Source organism: Eptesicus fuscus, chromosome 5, assembly GCF_027574615.1.
Source record: "Eptesicus fuscus isolate TK198812 chromosome 5, DD_ASM_mEF_20220401, whole genome shotgun sequence".
Classification (NCBI taxonomy): Eukaryota; Metazoa; Chordata; class Mammalia; order Chiroptera; family Vespertilionidae; genus Eptesicus; species Eptesicus fuscus.
The window spans coordinates 74,112,908-74,132,714 of NC_072477.1; the positions used below are offsets into that span (position 1 = coordinate 74,112,908).

General features: G+C 43.5%; 1 protein-coding gene across 1 annotated transcript; it reads right to left on the reverse strand.

Moving 5' to 3' along the window:
- Positions 1-18,868: 18,868 nt before the first annotated feature.
- Positions 18,869-19,807, reverse strand: LOC129149008 (olfactory receptor 4L1-like). Its single transcript, XM_054715577.1, has one exon. It carries the CDS (start codon positions 19,805-19,807, stop codon positions 18,869-18,871), a length of 939 nt encoding a protein of 312 aa, XP_054571552.1.

Here is a 19,807-nt window from a genome sequence, read left to right on the forward strand (position 1 = left end):
TCTCCCCTTTACTCCCATCCTTCCTTACCCTCCCTCTGAGGCCCGACAGTCTGATCAATGCCTTCTTGTTTCTGGGTCTGTTCTTGTTCATCAGTCTATGTTGCTCATTATTTCCCCTAGATGAGTGAGATCATGTGCTATTAGAAATACACCTATAAGAACCAAAAATGAGACAAGCAATAATGGTTATGGTGATAGGCAAATGAATTGGTCTGTAGTGAGTTTGTTTCTGGGTCAATAGTTCTTTTGAGACCCAATTTCAATGTCAAACAGTTCCTTATGTGTACATGTCAGCACTGACATTACAGTTCTGGATGGTGGACAAATGGTGGTAATGCAGGTCTGACTCTCTCTGGTTTGGTCCTGGGCAACCTGCAGTGATGCACAGCTGCTAACTGCTAGTATGGGAAGGCCACATCAGCGTCTTCCATCTCTGGACTGCTTCTCTTCTGTCTTCATGGCTTGAGTAGTCCTGTCGATTCCTCTCTGTTGCTGGAATTCACATGGTCTTGGAGATGTTTTCTGAAAATATACAAACATATTCTCGACCGAAAGTTAATAAAGGAATATTTTCTATAAATTTGACTTGGGATCCTATTTCATGTTTTGCCCAAATGATTTTCCTCTGGCTTGTTTTGACACCTTGTGTGTTTTTCATGGGTGTCTTGCTTTTAGCCTTACAATTAATTTTCTAACATATTAATTTTCTAGATGTAATTTACTTACAGGATATTTTTCCTTACATGATATTCCTCTACTATCCCCTCCTTTTTTGATTTAAATGTTAGGAGGCTTTTGAAAATTTTATAATGTAGTCTTGATGGCTTTTAAATTTTAATTTTTTGCACTATAATATTACTGTTTTAGGTTCATTACATGGTGCACAATTTTATCATGAGATGAAGTACCAATAAAAATTTTAGTTAACACTTTAGGAGCACCTTTTTGTCCAGTACAATTAATTTTTCTAGAATATTCGCTTATTTCAACTAGCCAATTTAAATTTGCCTGAAAACTTGACTACTATTTTACTGTCAAATTTATTACTCTAACAAAAATCTTATTTTACCCTGTAAATATTGGTGGAAGGGATTATTTGCCTTCTTGAGTAGGTCCTGAGCATTCCTGGTGCTAGGCTGGATTTAGATATCGTAAACCCACTTCCCCACACCATGGGTACAAGACAACTCAAATAATTCTTGTTGGAGTGAGAGGGCAGCTGCTGTCGGCCAACCTCTGTTGGTCACCTGGGTCCTGATCTGAGCTGGGCATGGGAAGCACGAAGCAGCCATGGGGGCAGGAGACCTCCCTCAGAAGGGGCTAGGGTTCAGGCCCCTGCAATGTTGGGGGGGGGTGAGGGTCTGTGCCCCACCTCTGTTGATCCCCAAATTCTCTTCTGATGGCCCCTCTGCAGCTGTGCCTGTCTTAGATTGTTCATTCCTTGAGGAATCTTACCCGTCTCTGGCTAACCAGCCATCCTCCGGGGCCAAGCAGGGTGACGTGAGGTTCAGTTTTGTCTCCTTGGTAGCCTATGCCCCCGTGGCCTCCATGCCCAGCACCTGCTTTGGGATCCCCTCGCCTGCTGGCAGGACCCCAGCACTGATCACATGTCTTGTGGAACCTGGGTTTCTTCTCCAGGGAAGGCTTAGTTCACCCCATTGGGTGAGAGACAGATCCATGGCACCCGTCATCATGAGACTTCAACCTCGACATGAACAGAGAGCTCATGCAACAGCTGTGAGCAATTGAATTGTGAGAAGAGGGTCTCTCTTGGCCTAAAGGGTAAGAGGGACCAATATAGAATGCTCAGGTGCCTTCCCAGGAGGCCATATACACAATGAGAAGGATTAAATCCTTACATGTCCTTTTTAAATTGCTGCCAGACATTCAAAGAATTAGTTTGTACGTTTGCTTGGGATAATTGTATATTATGCTGTTGTAATTCTAAAGTATCAAGAGACGTGTTAAGTTTGTCTCCAAGCGCCAAACAGATGATTTTTTTTTTTATCCCCAAGGGTGTGAGGAACTATTATAAGTACTGGGGGTGATCCAAATCTGGGAAAAATTTTAATGATAGTGTAGAATAATATCATGTAAGGATATTCTTTGTTCTAGTCCATGGCAATTCCCTTTCAAACTGGCTGTCCATTTCTTTTTATATAGACAAGGTCTTAGTTACATTTTCTGCACCTCTACTGGGGGCATGTAGTGATAGTAGTGACACCCTTTCTTTGGTGTCCACACAAGCCAGAAACCTCTCTTAAATTACACACAAAGGGGCATTGTTTTGATTTCGTGTCATACAAAAGGGAAGCTGGGTGGAGAGCCCTGTGTTTTTATACTTTCTTGCCCCACCCATGGACCTCCTGGATGACCAAGGTGTTTGGTATTGTTGGTAACTACATTAGTCAGGGGATCAGCCCACGTAGGGGCTCTTACCCATGAAGGGTCAGGAGCATAAGACCAAAATACTTACCCTCTTATCCCAGGTAAAATTACCGTACATCTGATGATTGTTAGCATGGCTAGAAAGGCGTTCTCAGGCATTCTTGGGTTTCTGGTTACCTCACAATTTCTTCCCTGAGGTTTGAAGTTCTGATTGATGTTTCTCTGTTTCTGGATCTATTTTTCCCCCCATCAGTTTATGTTGTTCATTATATTCCACAAATGAGTGAGATCATGTGATATATTTCTTTCTCTGCCTGGCTGATTTCACTAAGCATAATGTTCTCCATCTCCATCCATATTGTTGCAAATGGTAAGAGCTCCTTCTTTTTTACTGCAGCGTAGTATTACATTGTGTAGATGTACCGCAGTTTTTTAATCCACTCATCTGCTGATGGGCACTTAGGCTGTTTCCAAATCTTAGCTATGGTGAATTGTGCCACTATGAACATAGTGGTGCATATATCCTTTCTGGTTGATGTTTCCAGTTTCTTGGAATATATTCCTAGAAGTGGGATCACTGGGTCAAATGGGAGTTCTATTTTTAGTTTTTTAAGGAAACTCCATACTGTTCTCCACAGTGGCTGCACCAGTCTGCATTCCCACCAGCAGTGCATGAGGGTTCCTTTTTCTCCACATCCTCGCCAGCACTTGCCATTTGTTGACTTGTTGATAATGGCCATTCTGACAGGTGTGAGATGGTACCGCATTGTTGTTTTGATTTGCATCTCTCTAATGATTAGTGATTTAGAGCAGGTTTTCATATGTCTATTGGCCTTCCTTCTGTCTTCTTTCGAAAAGTGTCTATTGAGATCAGTTGCCTATTTTTAGATTGGGTTGTTTATCTTCTTTTTGTTAAGCTTCATGAGTTCCCTGTAAATGTTGGAGATTAAACCCTTATCGTTGACATCATTGGCAAATATGTTCTCCCATGTAGTGGGCTTTCTTGATGTTTTATTGATGGTTTCCTTTGCTGTGCAAAAGCTTTTTATTTTGATGTAGTCCCATTTGTTTATTTTCTCTTTAGTTTCCATTGCCCTAGGAGCAGTATCAGCGAAGAAGTTCTTTTGGCATATGTCAGAGATTTTTCTGCCTGTAGATTCCTATAGTATTTTTATGGTTTCCTGTTTTATGTTTAAGTCCTTTATCCATTTTGAGTTTATTTTTGTGTATGGTGTAAGTTGGTGGTCTAGTTTCATTTTTTTGCATGTATCTGTCCAATTTTCTCAATACCATTTGTTCATGACTCAATTGTATGTTCATGCCTCCTTTGTAAATATTAATTGAGCATAGTGATTTGGATCGATTTCTGGGTTCTCTATTCTATTCCATTGATCTATATGTCTGTTCTTGTGATAATACCAGGCAGTTTTTTGAACAGTGGCTTTGTAATACAGCCTGAAATCTGGTAAGGAGATCCCACCTACTTTGTTCTTCTTTCTCAGGATTGCTGTGGCTATTCGGGGTCTTTTTTTATTCCAGATGAATTTTTGGAAAGTTCGTTCTAGGTCTGTGAAGTATGCCATTGGTATTTTAATGGGAAGTGCATTGAAATTATAGATTGCTTTGGGTAGTATGGACATTTTGATGATGTTGATTCTACCAATCCATGAGCATGGTATGTTCTTCCATATGTTTATGTCTTCCTCTATCTCTTTTTTCAGTGTCCTGTAGTTTTCCGCATATAGGTCTTTTACCTCCTTAGTTAAGTTTATTCCTAGGTATCTTAATTTTTTTGGTGTGATGGTAAATGGGATTGCTTTTTTACTCTCTCTTTCTGTAAGTTCATTATTGGTGTATAGAAATGCCATAGATTTCTTAGCATTTATTTTGTATCCTGCTACTCTGCCGAATTCATTTATTAAGTCTAGTAATTTTTTTATTTAGTCTTTAGGGTTTTCTATGTACAATATCATGTCATCTGCAAATAAGGACATCTTCACTTCTTCTTTTTCAATTTGGATGCCTTTTATTTCTTCTTCTTGTCTGATTGCAATGGCTAATACTTCTAGTACTATGTTGAACAGGAGTGGTGAGGGTTGGCATCCCTGTCTTGTTCCTGTTCTTAGGGGGGAATGGTTTTAGTTTTTGCCCATTGAGTATGATGTTGTCTGTGGGTTTGTCATATATGGCTTTTATTATGTTGAGGTATGATCCTTCTATTCCCAGCTTGCTGAGAGTTTTTATCAAGAAAGGGTGTTGGATTTTATCAAATGCTTTTTCTGCATCAATTGATATGAGTATATGGTTTTTATCTCTCAATTTATGTGATGTATCACGTTTATTGATTTGCGAATAATGTACCATCCTTGCATCCCAGGGATAAATCCTACTTGGTTGTGGTGCATGATCTTTCTGATGTATTGCTGGATTTGATTTGCTAGAATTTTGTTGAGGATTTTGGCTACTATGTTCATGAGGGATATTGGCCTGTAATTCTCTTTCATTGCGTTATCTTTATCTGGTTTTGGTATTAGGGTGATGCTGGCTTCATAGAAGGAGCTTGGAAGTGTTCCTTCTTCTTGAATTTTCTGGAATAGTCTGAGGAGGATAGGTTTTAGCTCTTCCTTGAATGTTTGGTAAAACTCCCCTGTGAAGCCTTCTGGCCCCAGGCTTTTGTTTGCTGGAAGCTTTTTGATGACTGCTTCAATTTCCTCCATAGTTATCAGGCTATTTAGATTTTTAGTCTCTTCCTGAGTAAGTTTTGGAAGGTTGTGTTTTTCTAGGAATGTGTCCATTTCCTCCAGGTTGTCTAGTTTGTTGGAGTAGAGTTGTTCATAGTATTTTTTGACAATCCTTTGTATTTCTGTGTGGTCTGTTGTTATTTCACCTCTTTCATTTCTGATTTTGTTTATTTGGGTCCTCTCTCTTTGCTTCTTGGTGAGCCTGGCTAGAGGTTCATCAATCTTGTTTATCCTTTCAAAGAACCAGCTCTTGGTTTTGTTGATCTTATGTATAATTTTTTTTTTGGTCTCTATGTCATTCATTTCTGCTCTGATCTTCATTATTTCCTTTCTTCTGCTCACTGTGGACTTTTCTTGTTGCTCCCTTTCTAATTCTTTGAGTTGTTGAGTTAGATGATCTATTACCATTTTTTCTTGTTTTTTGAAGTAGGCCTGTAGAGCTATACATTTCCCTCTCAGGACTGCTTTCATTGTGTCCCATAGGATTTGCAATGTTGTGTTTTTATTGTCATTAGTCTCCAGGATGTTTTTAATTTCTTCTTTGATCTCATTGATAACCCAATCATTGTTTAGTAGCATGCTATTCAGTTTCCAAGTGTTTGAATTTTTTGGAATGTTTTTATTGTAGTTTATTTCTAATATTATGCCATTGTGTTCTGAGAAAATTCTTGATATGATTTCAATCTTTTTGAATTTGGGGAGAGTTTGCTTGTTACCCAATACGTGGTCTATTTTTGAGAATGTCCCATGTGCACTTGAGAAGAACGTATATTCCATGGCTTTGGGGTGAAATACTCTGAAGATGTCAATTAGGTCCATCTGATCTAGTGTGTCATTTAGAATTGCTATTTCTTTACTGATTTTTTGTCCAGAGGATTTATCCATTGATGTCAGTGGTATATTAAAGTCCCCTACTATGATTGTATTGATGTCGATCTCTCCCTTGATATCTTTCAGCAGATTTTTTATGTATTTGGGCGCTCCTCCTTTGGGTGCATATATGTTTACACAGAGTTATATCTTCTTGCTGGATTGCTTCCCTTTAGTATTATGTAGTGGCCTTCCTTATCTCTTATTATGGCCTTTACTTTGAGGTCTATTTTATCTGATATAAGTATCGCAACCCCAGCTTTTTTCTCATTTCCATTTGCCTGAAAATTGTTTTTCCATCCTTTCACTCAGTCTGTGTGAATCTTTTCCTCTAAGGTGGGTCTCTTGTAGACAGCAAATATATGGGTCATGTTTTCTTATCCATTCAGCTACCCTATGTCTTTTGATTGGTGCATTTAATCCATTTACATTTACTGTTATTATTGATAAGTACCTGTTTGTTGACATATTTTTCCTTAGTGTTTGTGTTTCTTCTTGCCTTTCTCTTTCTTCATTTTACAGCAGCCCCTTTAGCATTTCTTGCATTGCTGGCTTGGTAGTGATGAACTCTCTTAGCCCTTTTTGTCTGTGAAGCTTCTGATTCCACCTTCAATTTTGAATGATAGCCTTGCTGGGTATAGTATTCTTGGATTCAGTCCCTTGTTTTGCATCACTTTGTATATTTCATTCCATTCCCTTCTGGCCTGGTGTGTTTCTGTTGATAAATAAGTTGATATTCTGATAGGAGATCCCTTGTAGGTAACTTTCTGTTTCTCTCTGGAAGCCTTTATGATTCTTGCTTTGTCGTTGGTGTTCGTCAGTTTAATTATGATGTGTCTTGGTGTCGGTCTTTTGGGGTTCAACTTGCTTGGGACTCTGTGTACTTCTTGGACTTGGATAGTTTTTTTCTTGCCAATATCAGGGACGTTTTCTGTCATTATTTCTTCAAACAGGTTTTCTATTCCTTGCTTCTCTTCCTCTCCTTCTTTTATCCCTATTATTCGAAGGTTGTTTCGTTTTGTGTTGTCCCAAAGCTCCCTTAGGCTCTCCTCTTGCTTTTTAAGTCTTCTTTCCAGTTGCTGCTGTGTTTGTGTGTTTTTTCTTACCTTGTCCTCTAATTCGCTGATGTGGTCCTCAGCCTCTTCTACTCTACTCTTTAAGCCTTCCATTGTGTTCTTTATTGCAGCTATGTCGTTCTTCATCTCCTCTTGGTTTCTTTTCATGTTGGTGACATTTTCATTCAGCTCCTTGTAGTTCTCATTGAGTTGTGTGTATTTGTCATCCATCCATTTAAACATCCTTATAATGAATACTCTGAATTCTTTCTCTGTTAAGCTGCTAGCCTCCAGTTCATTTAACTCCCTTTCTGGTGATTCCTCTTTTTCCTCCCTTTGGGAATTTCCTTTTTTTTCTCCCCATGTTTTCCTGTAATGTTTTAATTGTAGATCCGCTTGCTTTGCTACCCAGGTTCTTTTCGGTATGGTTCTACTGATTCTCTCAGTTCTCCTGGGCTTGGTAATCTAATGTAGCTCCCTACTTGAGCTACTTGGGTTCTCTTGATGTAGGCCTGCAAGCTTGAGAGGCACAACTGTGGTGTCTAAAAGTCAGCAGCTATGGAGTGGAGTGTCCCAGTTTTTGCTGTCTTGCACCCTTAGTTGAAATCACGCATGTCCAGTGGGGACTCACAGTGGCACCCAGGAACCATCTGTTGGGAGAGCTCCCAGTGGCTCCCACTAGCACCCTGTGTATAGATGGGCTCAGGGTGCCTGCCTGTTGTAAATTCGCTTCTGTGGAGGTGTGTTTGCAGGCGCAGAGCTTTGATGCACTATGAGGGGCTCTGGCACTGAAGTTAAAGAGCTAGGGTGTATGTGGGAAGTTATTCAGGAGAAAGGAGTTCAGAGTTTCTGCTGTGGAACAGCGCGTCCTTGGCTCTACAGAATCACACCCAGCAGGTGCTCAAAGCAGCTCCCCAGAGAATCCTGTGGATATATGGGCTCAGGGTGTCTTCCCTTGCTGTGGCCGTGAGTTTGCCCTCTCTGGAGTGTGCATGAACTGGTGGCGCGCCCTGCGGCACACAACTCTGATGCAATTTGAGGGACCCTGGCACTGAAGTTAAACAGCTAGGGTGTATGTGGGAAGTTATTCAGGAGAAAGGAGTTCAGAGTTTCTGCTGTGTGGGGCAGCGCGCCCTTGCCTGTACAGAATCACACCCAGCAGAGGCTCAAAGCAGCTCCCCAGAGGACCCTGTGGATATATGGGCTCAGGACGCCTTCCCTTGCTGTGGCCGTGAGTTTGCCCGCCCTTGAGTGTGCGCGAACTGGTGATGTGCCCTCCGGCAAAAAGCTCTGAGGGACCCTGGCCCTGAAGTTGCACCGCAGGGGTGTCCGTGGGCAGTTATTTAGGAAAAGGCAGTTCAGAGATTCTACTGCAGGGCCGCACATCCTTGACTGTGCAGAATCACCCCCTCAGGGGCTCTCAGTGGTTCCCAAGCACTGCCTGGGTAGTGGAGTGCCTGGGTGCCTATGGGCTGGGGACACGGCGAATCCTGAGTTCCTGCGCTGGGGAGGGAGAGGTTGTACTTACTGCTTTCAGCGGCACACTTTTGGAGGTGGAGGTCTCAGGGTTCACGCATCTGCAGCTGGGGTGGCAGGTCTTCTACCAGAGTGGCTGTAGTGACCAGGTTCGCTTCCGAGACCAGATTGGGTGGTGGTAAGGTTAAGATTCTAGTCTCTAGCAGTTCCATTCTTAAAGATGGCGGGGTCTCTGGGCCACTGGTGTCCTCTCTGGAGTGTTTACAGCGGCCGCGGGGTTTTGCCAACCAAGACTGCCTGGATTGGAAGCCCCCTGGAAGAACTGCAGGGTCTAACTGTTCCCATTTCACTCACACACACACCCAAACACGTCCACACACACCTCTATCACTCCTTCACTCGATCACACACTCACCCTCCCTACCTTCCTGCCGGTCGCCATCTCCCAATCCCCTGTTGTCTTTTTCAGGGGATTGGGAGGGAGACACATGCTCCCGACTGCTCTGAACTCCAGTTTCGGGCGAGACTCTGGGGACCCTGACACATATGGGAAGAAACTGGAATGTCTGGCATCGGGCGGAACTTGAGGGCAGCTTTCTCTCAGAGGTGCATTCAGGGATTGCCACAGGACACTGAGACCTTTAAGGGCAGGGCTGAGATTCAGCCATAGCTGTTTGCTCCAACTTGTTGATCCCCTGAGACCCCGCCATACCCAAGCTGTGTGCAGAGGCTTTTGCATATGAATGGCTTAGCTCTTTGCAATCTAAAATTATCTAACAAACTGCTGCTGGGTCAGAAAGCCCCAGAACATCCAAAAGAAGGCCCAAGCCCCACAGAAGCTTGCATTGCTTCACACCTGGGCCTCATCTGGGCACTTCCAAACCACAAACAAAGAAGAGGAATCTGCAGATCTCTCCTTATCTCCTGCTGGGTGGCCTCAGGCAGAGGCTAAATATGTACCTCCTTGGAGATCCAAGAGACAGTGTACCCAGTGGTCAGAGTGAGGCCATCCAGATTACAACTCCTCAGATCCATAAGGGACACACTCAGGGGGCAGATTCAGTGAGCACCAAAGCGCCACTGAAGCAAGTCTTGCCCCATAAGGGTGTCTCCAGCACAGAAGTTCTCCCATCATAGAAACAGCTGATCCTCACAGCCAATTGGCCTGGAGGTCAATTCCTCCCAGTGATACCAACAAAAATCAAGGCTTAACTACAACAAGACTGTGCACACAGCCCACAATGGGGTGCACCAACAGTGTCTACCTCAGGTAATTGGGGAGGTTGAACCACTGGGCCCTATAGGACACCTAGCACACAAAGCCACTCTATCAACGCAGGGAAGTAGCCAAAATGTGGAGACAAAGAAACATGTTACAAATGAAAGAAAAGGAGGAAAGTAAACTACTGGATATAGAGTTCAAAACCACAGTTATAAGGTTTTTCAAGAATTTTCTAGAAAAGGACAATAAATTTAGTGAGACCCTTGAGGAAATGAAAAAGGACCAACTACAAATTAAGCATACACTGACTGAAATAAAGAGTAATATACAGAGATCCAACAGCAGACTAGATGATCACAAGAATCAAGTCAAAGATTTGAAATACGAAGAAGCAAAAAACACCCAACCAGAAAAGCAAAATGCAAAAAGAATCCAAAAATATGTAGATAGTGTAAGGAGCCTCTGGAACAACTTCAAGCGTACCAACATCTGAATTATAGCTGTGCCAGAAGAAGAGAGAGAGCAAGATATTGAAAACCTATTTGAAGAAATAATGACAGAAATCTTTCCCTACTTGGTGAAAGAAATAGACTTATAAGTCCAAGAAGCACAGAGAACCCCGATCAAAAGTAATCCAAAGAGGTCCACACCAAGACAATTCATAATTAAAATGCGAAGACCAAAAGACAAAGAGAGAATATTAAAAGCAGTAAGAGAAAAACAGTTAGTTCCCTACAAGGGAGTACCCATATGATTGTTAGCTGATTTCTCAATAGAAACTATGCAGGCCAGAAGGGAGTGGCAAGTAATATTCAAAGTGATGAATAATCGCAAGCATCCACAACCAAGATTACTCTACCCAGCAAAGCTATCATTCAGAATTGAAACTCAGATGAAGAGCTTCACAGACAAGAGATAGCTAAAGGAGTTCATCACCGGCAAACTAGTATTATATGAAATGCTGAAAGGAATTCTTTAAGAAGAGGAGGAAGAAGAAAAAGGTAAAGATAAAAATTATGAACAAAAAATATATCTATCAAGAAGTGAATCTAAAAATGAAGTGAATAAAAACATCTGATGAACAGAATAAGCTCGTGAATATAATAGAACCAGGGGCACAGAAAAGGAGTGGACTGACTATTTTCAGGGGGAAAGGGGTGTAGGAGGGTGGGAAGAGACTGGACAAAAATTGTATACCTATGGATGAGGACAGTGGAGGGGGGGTAAGGTCAGAGGGTGCAGTGGGAACTGGGTGGAGGGGAGCTATGAGGAGAAAAAAGAGGAACAACTGTAATAATCTGAACAATGAAGTTTTATTTTTTTAAAAAGTAATAAATATTCCTTCCTTACAGATGGTGCTCCTATTATAGAACTGACCCCACTTTGCCTTATCCCATCTCTCATCTATAGCAAATATAAATTCTTTCAAAGCAATTTACACATTTCTTTCCTAAAACATAATGTACAAAAAGCACTCCTCTGCCCTGGCCAGGTCGTTCAGTGGGTTACAGCTTCATCGTCATACACCAAGGTTGTGGTTTGATTCTTAGTCAGGACATATACAAAAAAATGAATCAATGAATAAGTGTAACAACAAGTTGATCTCTCTCTCTCTAAAAATCATTCAATAAGTAAAACTTTTAAGTGCTCCTCAACTCTGACAATGGACACATTGCCTTTTCCACCTACTGCTGCTGCTTGCGGTTTAGATTTCACGGCCCAGGACCTAGTCCTTTATGGCCCAATAAATCCTTTCTTTTAAAAAAGGCTTTGCCAGCAACTGTTTATTGATTTATTCATGGTAATCATTCTGGCAGGTGTGAGGTAATATCTCATTGTGGTTTTAATTTTCACCTCTATGATAATTAGTGATGTTGAGCATTTTTTTCATAATGTCTATTGTCCATCTGCATATCCTAGACACAGGCAACAGTATGCTGATAACTAGAGGAAAGGAATTGGGGTAGGGTGGAGGTGGACAAAGGAGGGGGAAATAGGGTCAACTGTAATAGTGTCAATAATAAAAGTAAAGTTAAAAAATAAAAAGACTTTCAGCCATGGAAGTTAAGATTTTTTAAAAATTTCTTTATTGATTAAGGTATCCCATATTTGTACTCATCCCCCCATTCCCATCCCACACCCTTAACCACGGATGCCCCCACCCCCCTGTTGTCCTTAACCATTGGTTAGGCTCGTATGCATGTACACAAGTCCTTTGGTTGATCTCTCCCCTCTACCTCCACCCTTCCCTACCCTCCCTCTGAGGCCCGACAGTCCGATCGATGCCTCCTTGTTTCTGGGTCTGTTCTTGTTCATCAGTCTATGTTGTTCATCATTTCCCCTAGATGAGTGAGATCATGTGTTACTAGAAATATACTTATAAGATCTGAATGTAAGACGACCAATAATAGTTATGCAGTCAGGCAAATGAATCAGTCTGTAGTGAGTTTCTTTCTGAACCAACAGTTCTTTTGAGACCCAATTTCAATGTCCACCAGTTCCTTATGTGTACATGTCGGCACTGACTTTTCAGTTCTGGATGGTGGACAGATGGTGGTAATGCAGGTCTGACTCCCTTTGGTTTGGTCTCGCATGGATCCAGTGACGCGGCCTTACCCAGACTCAGGGGCGTGCGGCCTCACCCGGACCCAGGGATGTGCGGCCTCACCCGGTCCCAGGGGTGTGCGGCCTCACCCGGATCCAGGGGCGCGTGGCCTCCCCTGGACCCAGGGGCACATGGCCTCACCCGGCCTGGGACCCAGCCTCACCTGGACCCAGGGGCGCGTGGCCTTTCCTGTACCCAGGGGCGTGCGGCTTCACCCGGACCCGGGATCCAGCCTCACCTGGACACTGGGGTGCGGCCTCCCCAGGACCCAGGGACAGATGGCCTCTCCCGGACCCAGGGGCGTGTGGCCTCACCCAGCCTGGGACCCAGCCTCACCCGGACCCAGGGGCGCATGGCCTTTCCTGTACCCAGGGGCGCGCGGCCTCACCCGGACTCAGGGGCGTACAGCCTCACCTGGACCCAGGATCCAGCCTCACCCGGACCCGGGACCCAGCCTCACCCGGACCCAGGGGCGCATGGCCTCACCTGGACCCAGGGGTGCGTGGCCTCACCCAGACCCAGGGGCGTGCGGCCTCACCTGGACCCGGGACCCAGAGGGGCTTCATCTTCTTGATCCCAATTCCTGTCAGTCAATACCCTCTCAGAAATTCCTTCGGCCATTTTCTCAAAGCTCCAGGATGGCTGCTGTGGAACTCGCTGGGCAGCAGGCTCAGCGAAGCTCCAGCTCTCGGGTCTGCATTGGTGACCAGACGTCGAGCGAGCACACCTGGATCCAGGACCCAGTGGGGCCTCGTCTTCCTGATCCCAACTCTCATCGGTCAATTCCTTCTCAGCAATTCCTCCAGCCATTTTCTCAAAGCTCTGGGGCGGCTGCCGCGGAACTCGCTGGGCGGCGGGCTCGGCGAGGCTCCGGTGTGCCTGGTGCACGGCGGCGGGCTGGTCTGAGGTTGCTGCGACGGCGCTCAGGTCTGCAGCGCCAGCCGGTTGCCGGGCAAGCGCTCCTGGATCCAGGACCCAGTGGGGCCTCGTCTTCCCAATCCCCACTCCCTTCAGTCAATTTCTTCTTAGCAATTCCTCTCGCCATTTTCTCAAAGCTCCAGAGCGGCTGCCACGGAACTCGCTGGGCAGCGGGCTCAGCGAAGCTCCGGTGCGGCCAGTGCGCAGTGGGGGGCTGGTCCGAGGTTGCTGTGACGGTGCTCGGGTCTGCAGTGGCGGCCGGTCACCGGGCACGCGCACCTGGCCACTTCCGGGGTGCAGAGATTCTCGAAGGACTCGGAGGTCAGCAAGCGCGGAGTCTCCCACCCCATGTCCCCTAGGGGCTCGTCTGTCCGTGCTCAGCAGTGAGCAGAGCCATCCCCTTAGCCAGAGACCGCCAGGGGAACCGCGCCTAGCACGTTCCAGGCCGCCATTGTGTCGCCAGAGCCATAGTTCTTAAAGTGTGATATTTGGCTCACCGGCATCAGATTCATCCCGCGTTCCCCTCTCTTTTATTCTAGTTGTAGAGCATCTGCTCAGCCTTCCCTCCAATGGTTCTGGATGATGTCTGCTCTGTTTTCCAGTTGTAGTTTCAAAATTGTTGTGGTAGGCAACATTCAGGCATCTGCCCTATGCCACCATCTTGGTCCTCTCTGTAGTTAAGTCTTGATTGTTGTTGGTGTCACTGGGAGGAATTGACCTCCAGGCCAATTGGCTGTGAGGACCCGCTGTGTCTATAAAGGAAGAATTGCTGTGCTGGAGACATGTTTATGGGCCGGGACTTGTTCCAGTAGGGCATTGGCGCTCACTGAGTCTGCCTCTTGAATGTGTCCCTTATGCGAGTGGTTGAAATCTGGTGTCGTCTCACACTGTCCACTAGATGCCCTCGTTTCTGGATCTCCAATGGGGTGCAGGTCAGCTACTGTCTGAGGCCACTCAGCAGGAGTTACAGCAAAAACTAAAGTTTTCTCCCCTTAGCTTGGGTGGTTTTGGAGCAGTCTAACTGGAGCTGCAGTTTATTTTGTTAAGCTGCCACAGGGCAGGCCATTTATATGCAAAAGCTGCTGTTGGAGCCTGGGCGGGTTTGTAGAATGTGCGGGGCGGGGTCTCAGGGCGTCACTAGGCTAGGGCGTGGCAAACAGCAATGGCTGCTAGTCTGCTTTTTCTGCCTTTCCGCATTTCCAAGTCCCTGCGTCCCGTGCTCCAGCGCAGTAAACATTGATTGCTGGGCACACCTCTGCAAGAAAGTCACTCTCACTTTCCGACACAATGGCCGAGAGTCCAGCTTCTCCCCATAGGCGTCTGGGTCCCCCTCGCGTCCCCAGAAACTTGATTTCAGAGTGATCGGGAGCTTATCTCCCTTTGTGTTGGAAAAAAAGCCGTGTGCCCCGTTGCCCGCCACCAGCCCGATTCACGCGCTTCCGTACCTCAGCCCTTCCGCGTTTGTTCTTTCTTTTTCCTTCTTAGTTATAAATCTACCATTCAGCCAGCTTTCCCGTGGTTCTGGGTGGTAGACGCTTTGTCTTTTAGTTGTATTTTTGAAATTGTTGTGCGTGGCGCAGTTTAGTTGTTTAACTTTGCCGCATTCTTGGTTCCTCCTCTAAGATATTTTTTAACAATATCATACACAATATCTTGCACCTTATTTTTAACTTCCCATATATCTGGTGAAATTTCCCATGTTAATGCTTACAGAATTTCTTAACTCTTTATATGGTTGATTATTATTCAATTGATAACAAATTATTATCAACACTTCTACTCCTGTCATGTTCTCCATGATTCCTAAAATTTTCTTCTTTGTCTTCTCTTTTAAGTTCCTAAATCCATATGTTATTTTGAAATTAGTAATACTTCATTACTCTAAAATTATGTTGTTCTTGGTTAGTGCAAGTTGAAAACATTTTTAAAATATATATTTTACTGATTTCAGAAAGGAAGGGAGAGGGAGAGGTAGAAACATTAATGATGAGAAAGAATCATTGATTGGATACCTCCTGCATGCCTACTACTGGGGATTGAGCCCGAAACCCGGAATGGGAATCAAACCGGTGACCTCTTGGTTCCTGGGTTGATCAACTGCCGAGCCAACCAGGAAAGGAAAAAAAGTTTAAGACCAATTTCTCTGTAGTTATATACACTTGTGTTTGATAATTCTATCAGATAGTGGACTTTAATCCTAGTTACGTGAAATACAGTGTGAAAAAATAAATAGTAGTCTATATTGCTTATATATGGAGATGTGATATTAGGTAAAAAGACAAAAGTAGAGTCCAACATTTTATTATTTATATGTATGAACTTATTTTTCCTTCTCTTTGTTTAATTAGATGGATGTTTGAGCCTATGAAGAAGTCAATTTTTTTTTCCATTTCTAGGTAATGAGAAGTCTGTTCAATAATACCTCAATTTAATAATAAATAAGTTAATTAAATAATAATTCAAAACCAGCCTTCACGTTCTTAAAACAAAAGTCACCTTAGTGTTGAAGAATGAAGCAAATCATCATATATAAGAATAAACCTTAGCCTGGTACTGGCACAAGAAGAGGCATATAGATCAATGGAACAGAACAGAGAATGCAGAAATCAACCCAAGCCACTATGCTCAATTTATATTTGACAAAGGAAGAAAGAGCATACAATGCATTAAAGACAGTCTATCCAATAAATGGTGTTTGCATGAAACTAGACCAGCGACTTACACCATACATAAGAATAAACTCACAATGGATAAAACATTTAAATGTAAGCTGTGAAACCATAAATATCTTTGAAGAAAACATAGACAGCAAAATATCAGGCATCTCATGTAGCAAAATTTTCTGATACAATGCCGAGGGCAAAAGAAAAAAAGGAAAAAAGAAAAAAAAATGGGACTATATAAATAAAAAGCTTCTGCATAGCAAAATAAGCCAGCATCAAAATGAAAAGGAAAACCACTGTATGGGAGAACATATTTTTCAATGATACATCTAATAAGGGGGTAATTGTCAAAATATATAAAGTACTCATACAAGTAAACAATAGGAAGGCAGATAACCCAATAATAAATAGGCAAGAGACCTAAATAGACACTTCTCCAAAGAGGACATACAGATGGCGAAGAGTCATGAAAAAATTCCCCAAGTCACTAATCATCAGAGAGATGAAAATTAAAACAACAATGAGGTACCACATCACACCTGCTAGAATGACTACCATCAATAAATCAACAAATGATAAGTGCTCGCAAGATGTGGAAAAAAGGGAACCCTAGTACACTACTGGTGGGAATACAGACTGGTGCAGCCACTATGCAAATCAATGTAGAGTTTCCTAAAAAAATTTAAAATGGAACTACCATTTGACCTAGTGATCCCACTTCTAGAAATATATCCTAAGAAAACCAAAACACCAATCAGAAAGAATGTATTCACCCCTATGTTCATAAAAGTGCAATTTATAATGGCTAAGATCTGGAAATAGTCCAAGTCTCCATCAGTAGATGAGTGGATAAAAATGCTGTGGTATATTTACACCATGGAATACTATACAGCTATAAAAAAGAAGAATATGTTACTCTTTAAGACAGCATGGAGGGACTGGGAGAGTATTATGCTAAGTGAAACAAGCCAGTCAGAGAAAGACAAATATCACATGATCTCACTTATATGTGGAATCTAATGAACATAATAAACTGACAAACAAAATAGATCCAGAGACATGGAAGCAGGCAAAACACTGAGGTCCTCAGAGGGAAGGTGGTGGGGAAGGGAAGGGATCAACCTAATAACTTATATCCATATATGAATAATCCATGGACACAGACATTAGTGAGGTTAAGGCCTAGGAAGGGGCAGGTGTGGTTAGGAAGGGGGTCATTGGGGAGGAAAAATGGAAATCTACAATAAAGATATATTTTAAAAAAGAAGAAATCTTATCTACCACCATTTCACATTAGAACATGAGAAGCAAATTAAGTTTTCACTTAATATAATTAGAATATTTTTGGATTGATGGAACCTCTGGCATTCTTCTTGCTCTTCATTCATCTTTGTTTAAAATGAAATTATGACATGAATATATTTTCCTCAAAATTTTGACATATTACCTTGTCAAATAAGAAGACTAAAGCTCTAATTAGTCATATTTATTTCTTTTCTAGTACTGTAAGTATATATTGAATGCCTATGTAAAAGTACTCAATGATTTTATGTCTGTTTTGCTACAGGCTGCTAATTATCATTATATGCTATTATTGCATTTTGATCATTCAAAGTATTTTATTATTAACTAGAGGCCCAGTGCACGAAATTCGTGCACGGAGGGGGGTGTCTCTCTCAGCCCAGCCTGTACCCTCTCCAATCTAGGACCCTTCGAGTGATGTCCGACTGCCCGTTTAGACCCAATCCCAGTCAGATCGGGATGGAACAGGCAGTCGGACATCCCTCTCACAATCCAGGACTGCTGGCTCCCAAGTGCTCGCCTGCCTGCCTTCCTGATTGCCCCTAACCACTTCTGCCTGCCAGCCTGATCACCCCCTAATCACTCCCCTGCCAGCCTGTTTGATGCCTAACTGCTCCCCTGCCAGCCTGTTTGCCCCTAACTGTTGTCCCCTGCAGGCCTGGTCACCCCTAACTGCCCTCCCCTGCAGGCCTGGTCACCCCTAACTGCCCTCCCCTGCAGGCCTGGTTACCCCTAACTGCCCTCCCCTGCTGACCATGTTATGGTGGCTATCTTGTGTCCAAATGGGGTCAGGATCTTTGACCACATGGGGGCATCCATCTTGTGTGTTGGAGTGATGGTCAATCTGTATATTACTCTTTTATTAGATAGGATAGAGGCCTGGTGCATGAGTGGGGGCCAGCTGGTTTGCCCTGAAGAGTGTCTCAGATCAGGGTGGGGGTTCGCTTGGGGTGTGGGGCAGCCTGGCCGAGGGGACACCAGGCCAGCTACGTCCCCTGGTGACCAAGTGGAGGCCCTGGTATATGAGATTTATTTATCTTCTACAATGGAAACTTTGTAGCCTGGAGTGGAGCCAAGCCTCCTGCTTGCTCCATAGTGGCAGCCATTTCTGTTGGGATTTATGCATCTTCTATAATTGAAACTTTGTAGCCTGAAGCGGAGGCCACGGCAGGCCAGGGCTTCAGAAGCTTGGCTTCCTCCATCACCTGGGGCAACCCTAGCCTCCTGCTCTTTCCAGCTCCGTGGCTGCTGCCATATCCATTTTGATTTATTTTTCTTCTATCATTGAAACTTTGTAGCCTTGAGTGGAGGACTAGGCTTGCAAGGGCAGGCGGAAAGCTTGGCTTCCTCCATTTCTGGCAGAAACCCAAGCCTTCCTCCTGCTCAGTGTGGCTTCAGTCATCTTGGTTGGGTTTATTTGCATATTTGCTTCTGATTGGCTTGTGAGCGTGGCTTGTGGTTGTGACAGAGGTACAGTCAATTTGCATATTGCTCTTTTATTAATAGGATTTTTTCTCTATTGGTTATGATTTTAACATAAGAAGAGTGAAACCACATGTTATGTATAATTTATTCAAGTTCTGTTAACATAGTATTTGAAAGTAGTGTTAATTTTATTGTGCTTAAATTTAGAAGTTCTGCATAGAGCTAACAAGTAGGAACTGTAATTTTCTCATGGCTACTTGCATTTTCTGATTTCTCAGGGTATAAATGACCGGATTCAGGAAGGGTGTGATAACAGTGTAAAATACAGAAAGAATTTTGTTGCCTGCAAAACTACTGAATGGCCAAGCATAGATAAAGATACAAGGTCCAAAGAACAGAGTGACTACAATGACATGTGCAGACAATGTGGACAGAGCCTTGGAGAGCCCTCCAGATGATCTTTGCCAGACAGTGACCAGGATGACAGTGTAGGAGACAAGCAGGAGGATGAAACAGATAAGTGAGAGCAGTCCACTGTCAGCAATGACAAATAATTCCAGGGTATCTGTTTTCATACAAGCAAGTTTAATGACAAGGGGGAGGTCACAAAATATACTATCTACCACATTGGGGCCACAGAAAGGCAAATTCACTATTAGTACCATCTGGCTCATGGTGTGTATAAACCCAATTACCCATGAAAGTATCACAAACCCATTCAACAAGCGACGGCTCATGATTGTCCTGTAGTGCAGAGGTTTACATATGGCTACATATCTGTCAAAGGCCATGGCTATCAAAAGAGTCATCTCAGCACCCCCAAAGAAGTGCATAAAGAACATCTGGGTCATGCAGCCCCATATGGAGATGGTCTTGTGTTCAGCGAGCAAGTCTGCGATCATCTTGGGTGTGGCGACAGTGGAGAGACACATGTCCAAAAAAGAGAGGTTCCCAAGGAGGAAGTACATGGGGGAATGAAGGGTGCTGCTACATGTCACTGTGACTATAATGAGAATGTTTCCCAATGCGGTAGCACTGTAGACCAAGGAGAATGTCACAAAGAGGAAAATCTGAAGTTCCCATCGTCCAGAAAACCCTAGTAAAATAAACTCAGTCACTACAGATTCATTTTTGAGATCCAT

Excerpts from the sequence above, each read along its gene's own strand:
- LOC129149008 (XM_054715577.1), bottom strand. The coding sequence starts at position 19,807 with ATGGATCTCAAAAATGAATCTGTAGTGACTGAGTTTATTTTACTAGGG.